Source organism: Apis cerana, linkage group LG16 (genome assembly GCF_029169275.1).
Source record: "Apis cerana isolate GH-2021 linkage group LG16, AcerK_1.0, whole genome shotgun sequence".
Classification (NCBI taxonomy): domain Eukaryota; kingdom Metazoa; phylum Arthropoda; class Insecta; order Hymenoptera; family Apidae; genus Apis; species Apis cerana.
The window spans coordinates 5,002,484-5,018,391 of record NC_083867.1 but is presented as its reverse complement, the minus strand read 5'-3'; the positions used below and the strand labels follow the sequence as shown (position 1 = coordinate 5,018,391).

General features: G+C 20.1%; 2 protein-coding genes across 6 annotated transcripts; one reads left to right on the top strand and one right to left on the bottom strand.

The window, feature by feature from the left end:
* Positions 1–560: 560 nt before the first annotated feature.
* On the bottom strand, positions 561–7,775 carry LOC108001052 (uncharacterized). 2 transcript variants are annotated; one of them, XM_062086669.1, is made up of 6 exons: positions 7,636–7,775; positions 5,471–5,713; positions 4,432–5,141; positions 4,075–4,222; positions 2,758–2,884; positions 561–2,609 (listed from the first exon to the last, which is right to left on the bottom strand). In XM_062086669.1, exon 6 carries the CDS (start codon positions 2,588–2,590, stop codon positions 776–778), a length of 1,815 nt encoding a protein of 604 aa, XP_061942653.1. In that variant the 5' UTR covers positions 2,591–2,609; positions 2,758–2,884; positions 4,075–4,222; positions 4,432–5,141; positions 5,471–5,713; positions 7,636–7,775; the 3' UTR covers positions 561–775. The 2 variants fall into 2 exon arrangements, with proteins under 2 accessions (XP_061942653.1, XP_016917358.2); XM_017061869.3 differs by lacking the exons at positions 4,075–4,222; positions 4,432–5,141.
* A 100-nt stretch (positions 7,776–7,875) lies between these two features.
* LOC108000254 (uncharacterized) lies at positions 7,876–14,521 on the top strand. 4 transcript variants are annotated; one of them, XM_062086665.1, is made up of 13 exons: positions 7,876–8,079; positions 8,357–8,518; positions 8,596–8,793; positions 9,058–9,177; positions 9,743–9,799; positions 11,031–11,142; positions 11,214–11,337; positions 11,459–11,594; positions 12,064–12,120; positions 13,067–13,192; positions 13,292–13,545; positions 13,608–13,795; positions 14,005–14,521. In XM_062086665.1, exons 1-13 carry the CDS (start codon positions 8,061–8,063, stop codon positions 14,303–14,305), a joined length of 1,854 nt encoding a protein of 617 aa, XP_061942649.1. In that variant the 5' UTR covers positions 7,876–8,060; the 3' UTR covers positions 14,306–14,521. The 4 variants fall into 4 exon arrangements, with proteins under 4 accessions (XP_061942649.1, XP_061942650.1, XP_061942651.1 ...); XM_062086666.1 differs by lacking the exon at positions 9,743–9,799 and having other exon boundaries at positions 7,937–8,079; XM_062086667.1 differs by lacking the exon at positions 12,064–12,120 and having other exon boundaries at positions 7,937–8,079.
* Positions 14,522–15,908: the final 1,387 nt, after the last annotated feature.

Sequence of the window (15,908 nt, the reverse complement as noted above, 5' to 3'; positions counted from 1 at the left end):
ACATATATTATCATTTTTAAAAATCAATAAAAAAATAAATTATAGTTCTATAGTACAATAAGTAATATTTTGCTCTCTGATATATATGTTATCTTGTTAATTATGTTTATATTAATTATGTTAATTAATATACAATATAAATAAATAAATTAAAATTTGAAAATAATATAATTAAAAAATACTTTATAATATTATATATCTTATATTCTCTCTCTTTTATATATATATATATATATATATATATATAAATATATATACTCTACATACATATATACATAATAATAAGTAGGAACAATATTTTGTATAAAAAATAAAATATATATCATATTGTTCATACTTCGTTAGAACTATATTTAAACATAAATTGTTATTTTTAAATTTTAATTGATAATAATTTCACGTTATTTTAATAATAATATGATTTAAATTTTTTACATACAATATATATTTATATATATAATATACATATAAAAATATATATATATATATATTGTATATTACATATATTATATATATCAATAATTAAAACAATATTTTTCTTAAAAAAAAATGACAAAAAATTATAATATAAAAATATATTTTTGAGTATAAAAATATAAAATATTCCTTTTATATTAATTATAAAAATAGTATATATCAAAAATTTTTAAATTTATTAAAGTTATATATATATATATGTAAAAAATATTAAGTTATATCTTTAAAAAAATTAATATTTTCAATAATATTAACTTCAAAATTAAAGTAACAATTTCTTATATTTACTTGCAAATTTTTAATCGCTTTTTTCAGTTGCAGCAAGCCATTGATAATATTCATTTCTTAAATAAACTAATGATTCGATATCTTCTTTTTTCTTCAATTTTACCATTTTAATCGTTTCAAGTATTACATGTGGATTTTTTTTGACAAATTTTGCAATTTGCATCAATGGTGTATTTACTTCTTTTTTTTCAAGTAATGATTCTTGATATACACTACGTGCAATACGTAAAAATACGTTATTTTTTTCAAATAAATTCACACAATTGACAGTTGTCCAATTAATATTATCTATAAATTTATTAGGCCTTTTATTAGTAATACACGCCAAAATTTCTTGTTTGTCATATTCTATCACTGGACAATTGTAATAATATTTAGTATCATTTCGTACATTTTCCATATAATCTGTTACCATATAGCTTAAAAGATTTTGTTCATCATGAATTTTATGGATATCAGATTCGTGACGTATACAACTAAGACCAATGTACAAAAAATTGGCAAAATTCTCAATATTTAGCTCTACTTTTATTTTTTCAATTGTACGTCCTAAAGCAGCATGATATGTTAGCGTGTAAGGACGTAAAGGAAATTGCCATAATTCATCTGTATGTATAACATTCCTCAATAACCAAAGACGATAGGCTGGTAAAATCTGATAATAATTAAGTTTGATTCGTTTGATTTCTTCAATACGATTATAATTATTTTCAAAACGAATTCTTAAACATTTAATTTCATTATCTTCGTACACTATATTTTCCAATACAACAATATTGTTAATGCCATCTTCGTTAATATATATATATTTGTATCCTTCTACTAATATCAAAGTAGGAAAAAATTTCATCCTTACGTTCTTTGATTCTTTACGTTTTGGAAAAAGAGGCACGATAAAATCATTTGAATCATGATAGAAATATGGCGCTTCAACATACGGTTTTCCTATCGACTGCAAATATTGAATAAAACGAGATAAACGCATTGTAATTTTACGATGAGTTTGAGCTATATAAACAGTATCAAAACGTTCCTCAGTGAAATATTTTGATCGAAAAAGAGAATAAAAGAAATAACGCAAATTATAATAAAATTTGATATTTCCAACAGGTTTGAATTGTTGAATAAGTTTTTGAAAACACGTCAATTTATCTTCAAGTACAGTATCACATATTCGTGTATTAGTTAATTGATTTATCATCAAATCGTTAAATATCTGAATAATGTGAAAATTGTTTTCATTATGATATAAAGATTTATTGATTCCATTTAACTGCATGTGATATCCAGCAAAAATTAAATGCAGTCGATGTTTAAGCGATAGTATATATAACAAAAGCAACATATTTGGCGATAATATAGTATACATATCTATAATAAAAATAGCTGTGTCTTCACAGACAAATTTTTTAGATGATACTATTAAATTATGAAGTTCTTTGACTTCGTCAGATCCGCACGATTTAAACATTTGAATCGCACCATGATATGATAGATTGAAATAATGCATATTAAAGGATATATACGTGTATGTTTTAATCTTCTTCAATGAAATTTCACTTGCTTGGTCTTTTCTGAATGTAATATATGTTACGGGTTTCTCATAATTTGCGACGAAAGTAGATAAAAGAAATGTTTTACCGGTCCCGCTTGGAGTATTAATCACAATAATTGCATTATCTTTTTTCTTAAATAAATTGCATATATCCTCATATACTTTCTTTTGATCCTTATTTAAACAATCGTAAATCAGTTTTTTTTCTCCAATACATTTGACACATGGATTAATATTCAATAATTTTAACTCTTCTTCCAACTGCATCATGGATCTTATTTTATTAATTCTTTTCATTTGTACGTTTTAATATCATCCGATAGAAACGATTGAAAAAAGAAAAAGAAAAAATAAATTTCTATCAATTTTCAAAAAATTATAATGTTAATTATAAATTACAATGTTAACAAAAATATTTAAAGAAGAATATTGCTTACCTTTCTATATTTAAGATCTATATAGATCTATATTTAAGATTATCGTTCGACGTTTTTTTCTTTTCCAGATATTTATTAAAGTGATGATCCTTCTATGTTTAAACAATACTTCTAAATGTTTAAACATCTGCAAACACATAAAAACTGTCAAACTCTACGGTAATCTTATCAGATAAATAAACATTTTTACATTTGATATCTATATTATCATAGATTAAATTTCCTGTTTTTTTTTTACATAACAATATTATATCGATTATCATATATATAATTAAAAATAAATCATATAACAATACAAAATTCTTCAAATTTTTAATTTAACAATTATCAACAATGATAATGTGAATATATATTTTAAAACTTTAATTTTCAATAAATTTAATTTAGATTTTATGTTAAAAAGACAAAACATAATAGAGATTTATTATATAAAAATATTATTATTTTTTATTATTTAAAATTATTAATTCATTATTAATTCAATTATTGATTCGAGCAATTAATTTGTATGATTGTTATCATAAAACTGGATGAATTTTTTTTAATGAGTTCTCTATAAAATTCTTTCCAATCTCAAAAGAATAAATACCAATTCATTCTCGATAAAAATAAGTTATCTCCAACTAATGTACTTATAAATAGAAGTATATTATAATATATCTAGAATATTACAATCATTCTATGCATCTTCAATGTTTTTTCTAAGAAAAAAGAGAATAGAATACCAGGATAAAATTCTCAAAAAAATTTTAAAAATAGAAAATTTATTTTGATCCCGTTTCTCATCCTCCATCCTAATTAACTTGTTTTAATTGATCCTTTTGAAACATCGAATGATATTTATCGAGGACGAATATTCTAAATATTGTTATAAAATTAAATTATTAAAATATTATTATCTTAAATATTATTTATATAAAAAGGAAAATATTTTTTATGTTTCTATTCCCGATTCTATAATGCCAATAATATATAAAAGAATTTGATGGTACATGACGAATTATATAATAATATCCATATGTCTAATACATGTGAAAAATAAAAGAATGAGATGAGAGATCGCCAATTATACATCGATTCCTGAAAAAGATAGAACGATATTATCGAAAGAAAACAATCAGATCGATTCATTGGTACTCATGATTTCGAATGTTAAAGAAATTTTTGAATATTTTTTCTATTTTTAAAATTATTAAAATATTCAATTTAATTTGGTAAAATTAAATTGATATAATATTCTATTCCTTTAAATATCTTGTAAATCGAGATTCTTGACGATATTTATTATATTTATACATTGATTATTTCTTTTTTTACCTTTTTAAACAATATTCTATTCCAAAATATAATATATTATGTTTATATTATAGCGGTAAACATTAAATTACTATTATTGTAAAAATTTCTTCTTGAAGGAACATTTTCACTCTTATTCTATATTTATAATCCGCTCAAAACAACAATCCTGTTGGTATAATAAATAATTCGGATTAAATTAGTTTCTGAGATTTGATAAGAATTTTAATTTAAAAATCTTCGTTTAGTATAAAAATAAGATAAATAATTTATATAAAATATATATAAATATAAAAAATAATTAAATATATAATCATATATAATTAAAAACTATAATTAATTAAAATTATGAATAGAACGTTGATATTTGATACCTACATATTTAAACAAATATTTTTTATAAATATTCTTCTTTCCAAAATTTAAAATTTATTCCAAGTGACTTGTTTCAAAAATTTGTTTTGATAATGAAATCCTTCTTAGTTCATCAAATTAAATGACTATATTTAACAATTTTCAATCTATTTATTTCTTTTTATGAGTTTTTTCCTTTTGGATTTCCTTTTAAATCCGATGAATTCATACATGGAATTTTTTACATAATGAATGTTATAACAAAAATATTAATGTAAAAAATGTTGTGAGATAAAGCATGATTAATAAATACGGAAAATTTTTCTATGCTGTATAATTAAATTTGTGTGCATTCATGAAAAATAAAAATAAGTAATATTATTTTTTTAATGAAACTTTAACTAGATATAGCGTATCCTTAAAATTATAAAATAATTATCTATATATACGATAAAACCGATATAATCTATATAAAAATTTTAATTCCATCACATTCCGAGAAATCTCTTGTGAAATTTAATATCTAGATTATTATTTATCGTTTGATACAGACTATAGGATTATTCATAATATAAACTGATCTTCGATCTTTGTTTAAATATCGTTTCTTTTTTTAGTTCATTTCGATAATTATCATCACAGTTATGAAACTGCATGCAAGAGAATTCCCCCAGAATTATATACATTTTACAGAATTCTAAAAAGTTAATTTCCTTTTCTCATGTTATTACATTCTGAAATCGAACAAAAAGTAAATAATAATAATAATAAATTTAGAAAATAAATAATATAATAAATTTAAATTAATAATTTTAGAAATCAACAATTTCAAAAAAATAGATACATATATTGAATAAAATAAATATATATTTCTTTTTCTCTATCAAAATACTTAATAAAAGCAAAAATATATTTTTTTAAATCTAAATTTTCTTTAACATAATTTAACATAGGTTATATTGACATCGTGATAAATGATTATTATATTTTCTTATATTTCTAATTCTATTTACTAATGAATGAATGAAATATATAAAATAAAACACAATTAAACTTTACTTACAGAATATTATATTTTGAAAGAGTTCATATTTTATTTGTCCAATTCGAGTTCTTTTCACACACAATACAAAGTAGTAGTTTAACATAAATATAAAAAATGCTTAAACGCTTCGAGATACGCGGTCTACGAAGTTATATGATTAAATGTATTGTAATTCATCAGTAAGAGCGTATGCTGAATCAACTTTAAAGCCTAGTACGTGGCATTGCTTTGACGTCCTGACAAATCAAAGAGTCGGCTTACCTACATACATATAAATATAATATATATATATATATAATAAATTAAATAGTATTATTTTATTAATTTCAAGAAATAAGAAATTTATTTTCTTTAAAGATCATATATAATTAATTCATAGTTAATCTAATATAGAAATCTATCTTTATTCAATATATTAATGTATTTTTTTTGTCCTTTTTATGTTTCTTTATATATATATATATATATATATATATATATATATAAATTATTATTGAATTTATAACCAATAAATTTCTTTTTATAATTTTAACACTTTTCAATTATTAAAAAGAAATTTTAGATTTAAAATCCACAAAACGATTTAAACACACAATAAATATTATTTTTTATATTATTTTAAAAAAAATTAATAATATAAATCTATTTATTTCATAATGAACAGTTCGAAATAACAAAAATGATCGATTTTAAAAATACGATACGAGTACAATTATGATAGTAAAATATATTATCTTCAAAATTTAATTATAAAAATGAAATTAATTTCAATATATTTTGAACAATTAAATTTGATTAAAAATAAAAATTATTATGAAATAAGCGAATATATTTATTATTTTAATTAATCAAAATTAATCATCGTAAATAAATATCTAGAAAATTAAATTTAATAAAGAGAAAATATTTATAAAATCATAATTTATAAATTTTTTAATATTAACTATCAATAAAAAACAAATTTATATTTTTAAATAACTTTAAAAATAACTAGAAATTATAAAAAGAACTATATCATAAATATATGACTGTTTTCAATTTCATATTGAAATATAAATATCAAATACAAATAAAACTTCCATTGTATATTAATTATCGATTAATATTGGCCTTAAATATTTTCAATACATATATAATACATAAAAAAAGAAATAATAAACAATAAATTATAAAAAATTATAAAAAATTATATTGCAATTTTTTATTATATCTTAATATAAAACCATGTATAAAACCAAAAATATATTTATAAATTCTTGATGAAATTTAATATATTAAATAAATAATACAATTTATAAGTTAGTAATTATATAGTAAATAATATTAATTGTATATTAATAAATAATATTTTCAAATATTTTAAATAAATTAATTAAATTATTAAATAAATTAATTTTTAAACATATATATTGATAAAAATTGTATATTTAATTTTATACATACAATAAATTTTATGAAGTAAATTCCACAATTCTTATTCAAATTTTTTTACTAGATACATAAAAACAGAAACAAGTTGACCAACTTATGATATTTATAAAGAACTGTGATGAAGTTTTGATCGTTCATAAAGTATGATTTTTAAGACTTAATACATATCTTTTAAATTTATTATAGTGATATTGTGAATGTATCATAATTTATAAAATGATTTAACATAATTTATTTTTATAAACTTTTTATTAATATTAAATTTAATACATTTAAATATAATTTTCTTATACAATATAGAATGTTATAATTATTTATAATTATTTTATGTAATTAATTATTTTCAAATATTATATTTAATATATGAAATATAAATATATAAAAAGTATAAATAAATTGAGATCAAATTCTCTATATAATAATATACTAAAATTTATGGTTCAAAAATTAGAATAATTGTAATTGTAAATATAATCTTGTTAATAAGTAATAATTATTAACAAGAATATTGTATTATAAAGAAAGTTATTTTTTATTAAATTATATTTATTTATGCTATTTTTATTTACTAGATATTGATTGTAGTGTATTTTTAATGAATGATATTAATAATAGAATTTTTTATATAATAAATAGAAATATATGTACATATATAATACATTATTGTGATCGAATGTAAGTACATTATAGTAACTATAATATATCTCATTAATACTTAAAAAACAAATGACATATTGAAATTCGCGTCATACCTAAATATAAGTGTGGCGTAGGGCGGTGGCATGTGTCATACCAATTCGATCGATAACTGTTTCGATAAGTATTCAAGTCGATCACCTAACATCACCTATTTCTTGTGCTAATGAACTTTGTGCATCTTTTCTATTATGCACTACCTTTTAAAGATATACTTTTATTATATCCAGGAAAAGCTGACTAGAAAGAATAAAGAGGTTATATATATCGTTTTGACAGGCGCAAGTATTGTGGTGGGACAGTAACGAATAGGAAGGCGATTAAAAAGTCGAGCAGTAGAGAACGATAGTTGCTATTGAACGAACGAGTTCGAGCAGATTACTTTTGTTAAATTTAAATGTTCCTCTTGTTATCTATTATTTATTTAATGCCATAAAAAATTACTTGAAACAGATAAAAGATAAAGTAAACGATATTTAAAATGGATGATAAAAAGACAGGTAAGTATATAAAAAAATAAAATTTTTTTAATAATAAATTTATTTAAACATAAGATTTAATTTTATTTAATATAATGAATTATTTTTTATATAATAATATTTAGTTAACAGTTTTATATTTATATTTATAGAATTTAAATTGATTTTTAAATACATTTTTTATTTAAATAATGATAAATAATTGCTATAATTCTATTATTTATTTTTTTTTTTATATATAAAACTGTTAATTTATACTGATTGATTAATTTTATTCATGTTTTTTTTCATTTATTAGAACACATTGTCATGACTCCAAAATCTAAAACTGCAAATTCTACAACTATTATAATAGAAAGGCAGACTTTAGAATCGCCAACAGAAAATGGAAATGAGAATAATGTTCATGTTGCTGGAGGAGATCATAAAGGAATAGTTATTAATAAACAAGCAATTACTGGTACATAAAATTTTATAATTATTTAGTATATTGAAATAATATTAGTATAAAAAAATGATATCATAAAATTTTTACAGTAACAAATGGAGAAGTTCATCCGGCACATCTTTGTTTACAATTTAGAGTATTCTTAGTGAGTGCTCAAAGTGGAAAACATACACAAGAATCCAGAACTCTTCAGTTTTGGTTTATAGATACACTTTCAGAGATAGAACATCCCAGTGTGGCACAAGAATTCTTTAGGGAATTAGTTAGTCCTAAGGAATTTCCAAGAGGTAAAGATCATTTTAAATTTATTAAAATTATTATGTATAATAATAATCTATAAGCATAGATATATTTTATAATTAAAAATAATTTTTTATAATTAAACTATTAAATTTAATTATAGAAATATTGATCTATTATAATGCGTAGATATAAGCTAATTTTAATCTTAAAGTATTATATATTAATTATTCCATGTTGCTATTTTAAAAGAATTTTTTTTAATAATTATAACATATATAATTTCAATAAATTACATGGTTTTGTTACAGATTATGTTGGATTTATAAAGAAAATAATGAAGTTAATGTTGCATAAGTATTCTACTATTAAAAAGATAGAAGTAGAATTGAAACAACTTGAAGAACCAATTAATCTTCCAACTAGACCATGTAAGTATAATATATTTATTTTTATTTTATTAAAACATTATACAAATTGTTAATATATATAATATATTATATATATATAATAAATAAATAAATATATATATATAATATTTTCTTTTATATATGATTTGATTATATATTTTTTTATATATATAACAAATGATAGTTTTATAGCTAAAAATATTATATCTTATATATACATTAATATTATTATTATTAATAATATTGTATTTTATATTACTCATAAGTATATTAACTATTTAATTTTTACTTTAAAAAATTATTTTTAAATATAATACTTTTTTCTGTTAATAAAAACATATAAAATGACTTTTAATTTTTTAAGTAGAGATAGCATCAAGATTTATTTGATTAGATTTATTGAACTAAATGATCTTTATTAAAAGATATTGGAGCAGTGTGTCTCAAGTATACATTACAACTGAAACTGAAGGAAATGTACACTTAACATTTGAGCTGCTCGTGTTACTTGTGTACATTTTATATGCATATAATCTATTCATTCATATGAAATAAAAATGTTATTTTTAATCTCTGTTATTCACAGCTGATACTGGTCATATACTGTTCACACTTCCATATAAGAAAATTAATTGGAAATCAGGTTGGAGACAATGAAAAAATTGCATATTTTATTGCGATTTATGTTTATTAATATTTTATATGCAGGCTATTATATAAAATATAATAACAAATAGATATTTGCCGGTCAAACATGAAAAAAATTTTATATAGAATTTTTTTATTTATCTTTAATTTTATTATAATTTTATTTGATTTATTGATATATATTTTGATAATTATGTATAAAAAAATATATTTTTAAAAAATAGAATATATAATGTATGACAAAAAAATAATTCAATTAAATATAAAAAAATTCAATTCTTATATTGACCGGTAAATATATGTTCTATTGCTTCATGCAATGAAGTAGTTATCATAACAACATTGGCTTAACACAATGTTTTTGTTAGTTTTTGCATTAATCCAATATTAAAACATTTATGATACATTTTAATCTTTATTTTAATCAACAATGAAAGTTACAATTTGCAATCATTTCAATTCATTTTTTTTACTTTCTTTTTTAAATTTGTAACTTATTTAAAAAGAAAAATTCTTATATTTATTTATCTCATTGAAATTAGATATATGTATGTCTTACTTTTGGAGTGTATTATATTTAGAGTGTTTTATATAATATATAATATAAATGCATGATTATGAATGCAATAATATTTTTATTTTGTTTAATTCAAACTTTTAATATAGTGTAAAATAAATTAGAAAAAAATTAAATGATAAAAGAAAATTAAATATTTTAAAATAATATAAATTATTAAATTTATATTATATAAGTATAGGAAAAAATATAATTTAAATTATATTTCACAAAATTTATTTTTAGTTTAATATACACATTAATGATAAATTTAATATATATTAATTTAATTGTATGACATTTTATAATTTCTATTTTATTATTTACTTCAACACTAACATATCCATAAAAATCATTCACCTTGTATTCATGGTCACTTATTGCCATATAAAATTTTTAGATTTGATTTCTATGTCAGCAATTCTATAAAAGGCATTAGTAGTATAAATTACATTCTTATTTTAAGTTTCAAGTAGCTTTTCACGATATATGTAATATGATAGACACATGTTTAGTATACATAAATACACAAATTGTAGTTTATTTTATTTATTAAATATTTTAAAAAATAATTACACACAATTTATTTTTTAATAAATATTTATATATTTTACAGAATCATATAATATATTTAAAAGATTAAATAATATTTAATTTGTCTGTTTAATAGTATCAACAGATGAAACAGTTATTGGTCAAGTGGTTGAATTGACAATAGAAAAAGTACTTGAACTTATTGAATCTGCTTATCCAAATCCAATAACAATAATTGACATAGCAAAGTAAGATTTTTATTGTAAAAAATTGATTAATTATTAAAGAATAAGTATTTCAGTATATGTAATTACTATAGAGAACATGGCTGGGATCCTTCTGCTGTTGAAGTAAAATTAAAAGAATTGCAAGAGAAAGGTGTAGTTAAAGCAATGGAACATGGAGCTTTTACTAGAGTTGTACATCAAGACACACAAGTTCAAGTAAATTTGAATATTTTTATTGTGATAAATGAATATATATCAATTAATGATCTATTTTAAATATAATTATTTGTAATAATTATAAGATATTAAACATAAAAAATTATTTATTATCTTTTAGGTTGTAAAACAAATGCCAACAATGGCAAATGCAAAACAGCCTACTATAGCAATTATTACTGCACAATATTGTGAAAAATTAGCAGTTGATTCAATGATTGAAAACAAAGAAACATTTGTCCGTTATACTACTGTTGGTAAGATTTTATTTTATTTATCATATAATTATTCTTTATCAATTACTTTTATCAATTAATTTTCATAAATTATATAATGAAAAAAATATAAAATGTATGAGGTATGTTAATTTGTTATAAATATTATGTTTTTTATCTTACAATATAAATAAATAAGTTTTCACATTAAATTAGGTTCTATTAATTAAATTTTTGTATGTTTCTTGAAATTCTTTTTTTTAAATTAATATACATTAAATTTAATTTTTATTTAATTTTGAATTTATTTTTTATTTAATTTAAATAATATGAATATTTAACTTCAAATATAATTTTAAATTTTATTATTTTGAAATACAAAATAATTTATTATATTTCATATTGAATTTAAACAAAAAACTGTTTATATAATTATAATATTATACATAAGATGACGGTAAAAGTACAAAATATGTTGTGTATATATATTTTACTACGCATGAAACTTTAGGTACAGCAAGCTCACCTGATGCAACAGATGGAATACCGCGAGTGACATGTCGTTTTGGTAAAGTAGTTTGTAATATAGTTTCTTTTTTTTTTCAATGTCATTTAACGTTATAGCTTGCCAATTGCTTGCCAATTCAAGAAACGTCGCAGAGCTACTGTACTGTGAAAAATGTATACTAATAGATTTTTTTATTAAAATACTTTTTTATTCATGGCAGAAACAGTATATTTTTATGTTGTAATTCAAAATATAATCTTATGTATTATATATGTATTATGTATATGTCTTCATCTTTAAATATTTATTCTTTCAGCAATATTAGCAAATTAAGTTAAATTTATCATACACATTAAATGGGCATGGTTTAACATTATCACAAATTATATTCTTTATTTATATATCTGTTTGTGTTTTGTTTTTTGTTTGTGTGAAAGATATATTGTTTTTATTTCCTTATTTAAGATTGATAATAATTTGTTATAATTATTATTTTTAATTTTTAAATAAATAATTTATATTACATTAATTAATATTTAAGAATGAAGTTTTTAATTATTTTTTTAATTTATCATTTATTACTATTATATATAATATGATTGGCTCAATTTAACATTGAATATTATGTTAATACAATATTATGTATTTTTAAATATTATTATATACAAACATATTGAGTAATTAATTAAATATTAAAATTTAAATTAAATAAATATTAAAAAAAATATTAAATCTTAAATATTAAAAAAATTTACGAAATATTAATACATTTCGATAATTATTACTTTTAAAAAAAAAATATGTATAAATGAAATTAATGAAAATGATAATTTTATATAATTGCATCTGTTTGGAATGAATTATTTTTAATTAATCTAGTCACATAGAACACACAAATTCAGTGCCAATCTTTTAATAGTAGCACAAAGCACATGTATCATACACAAATTTTAAAATTAATAGTAAAAGATTCATTTGATATAAGGTAAGATTATTTTTGTTATAGGTGAATCAAATGTTTACACATTAGGCAATATTGGTGCACATAGAATTGTATGCACAAAACTACCAACTGTAGGTCATACAAGAGAAGCAATGACTGCAGCAGGAAATACAACAACCAGATTATTAGGTAGTATTTGAGTTTTTCAATTTATTTTTAATTGATAAATTTATTTGTGATGAATCTTATAATTCCTTATATTATCCAAATATTTTATATTTTTCTTAGGTACGTTTCAAAAGGTTGATTTTGTTTTCTTAATTGGAATTGGAGGAGGTGTACCACATTACACAGATTATAACAAACATGTACGACTTGGTGATGTGGTTATATCTTATCCTACTCCTTTAAATAATAAATATATCTATGTTTATTGTGAAAGTGCAAAGACAAATGAAAATGGTGATTATCATTTTGAAACCAAAGAGTATTGTCCACCAAATTTATGTCTTCAAGAAATTGCTGCTAATCTTAAACATCAGGTAAATTGTTACATTTTTGAATTTACAGTAAAGATTTAGAATAATTATCTTGATGATTCTAGTCGGAAAATGAATCAAATCCTCCATGGCAAACGTACTTGAGAGAAGGTTTAGATATTTTGACTAATCAAACAGAGCATGATTTTAAATCACCTCCACCAGAGTCTGATAAATTGTACATGGCTATTGGTGAAAGAGACGTTATTGAAGTTGCACATCCTACTGCACCTTCAGATGCAATATATAAAAGGTTATTATTGTTATTAAATATATATTTTTTTTTATAAACTCATTCATCAGTTATCAATAAATGTAGTCATAAGTTACATAATTTTTTTATATTCTATTATTATATTTCTAATATTATCGACTAGTAGTTTTAAAAATTTAATGAATTTTTAATAATTTTTAGCATATTTATTTTATATTTATCATTATAAAATTAATTCAATGTTCCAGAATAAATGGTTGTCCACGAATTCATTTAGCACCTATAGCATCTGGTAGATATATTGCACGTGATGATCAATTGAGACAGAAATTTGCAGTTCGTTTTGGAGCTCTTGCATTTGATACAGAAATGGATGCTGTAGTCGAAAGTATTTTGGGTAATTGTCGTGAAAGTTTTGCCGTTATTCGAGGTATTTCTGATTATAAAGATGGTTCTCGCATAAAAGAATGGCAACCTTACGCATCTTTAGCTGCTGCGAGTGTAATGAAATCTATCATTTGTGCTATGGATCCACCTACTAATGTGTAATATTATTTCTAATGTTCGTTTTATTTCATTTGATATAGTATTTTATGCAATATTTGGTAAAAATATTTTACATTATTTTTTATATATAAGATGGACCAACTATATTCATTGATTAGAACAATTGTAGTTTCAATTGGGGTACTGATATAATCTGTATACGCACAAGTTGCATAATTCATGATTATTTAACAAATAATAACTTCTTTTTTTTACATATATTTCAAATTGCATTTAATGTGATATAGATCATATATTTTACAATCAGAAAAAAAATAACATCGTGATCAAAACATATATATGATCGTGATCAAATACGTAGAAATCAGAAAGTAAAATGCACCAGTGCATTATAATTAATTAAGGGAATAGTTAGTACTATACAAATGACTCTTTTTAGTAATAGGTATCAAAAATAATTCCAAATAATTTCTCAGAATTACTCAGAAATAAATCTGACTGATAGAAATATAATCCATTTTTAAAATTTATTTTAATATGAATTTTAAAAATTTACAATTTCTATTTCTAAAAGTATCTTTTCGACATTATTTGATAATCTAATATTTACACATTGATTTGCTATACTTAGTTCATTTCCTAATTTTAGAAACATTTTAGAATATCAATTTGATATGATTTTATGAAATAATAATGATATAATGATATATGATTTTATAGAATTATTCATATATTTTGTACTTTTCATTTCATCTATTGTCGTTTTATTATTTAAGTACAATATCAAGAAATTAATACATAAACGAAAGCGGTTTTCAGTGATTTTAAGACTGGTGCCATTTTCGTTCTTTTGAACACTTATAAAACTTTTTTATTAAATTTTAATATAATAAAAAAGTTTTATATGATTAAAAAATCAATAGTGTAATTTAAAAATAATTATAGTAATGAGGCTCTTGAATATTAAATATTAGCGGACAGGATCCGAAATAAAGTAGATACAAGAATTACACAAAGCTTTAAATAAAGCCTCAAAATATGTAGACCAGCAAAATAATTTAGATTTAGAATACGATACCTGAAATTGAAGTATGTTTGGCAGTATTTATCTAAATACAATCAAATTATCGTTAAAAAAAATTGTCCTAGTAAATATTACATGTTTGTCAGAATATATCAAACAAATCTGTCCATTTTATCTATGGGGTGCATAATAAATATATTCACAATTTTTGAATTCAATGAAAGAAATATAAATAAGTAATTACGTCCAAAAGTTTAATCGCATTTAAAAATATATATATGTTTATATATATAAAATAAGTATATATAAAAATTTAATTAAAGTAAAAATAATTTTAATAATAGCTTTAACACAATTGATTTTTTTCAATTTAATTTGTTAAAATTTTTTTATAATTGTTTAAATTTTATAACTTATTTTATAACATTTCTTTTTTAATATATTTAAATTAATATCTTTGTGATTTAATATATTTTATGTATATTTATAATATATTTTCAAATGATAAATAATTCGCTACAGATGGTTGTGAATATACATTGTTCCTATTTCACTCTGCAGATTTAACTTCATTCCTTTTTTTAGTAGTTTTGTTAATATAATCTAAAAGAATTTTATTGT

Bases quoted from the DNA above. Each gene is read 5' to 3' on its own strand.
- LOC108001052 (XM_062086669.1), bottom strand. From the start codon at position 2,590: ATGATGCAGTTGGAAGAAGAGTTAAAATTATTGAATATTAATCCATGT.
- LOC108000254 (XM_062086665.1), top strand. The intron at 11,338-11,458 runs GTAAATTTGAAT...ATTATCTTTTAG, and splicing joins ATCAAGACACACAAGTTCAA to GTTGTAAAACAAATGCCAAC. The intron at 13,796-14,004 runs GTTATTATTGTT...TCAATGTTCCAG, and splicing joins TCAGATGCAATATATAAAAG to AATAAATGGTTGTCCACGAA.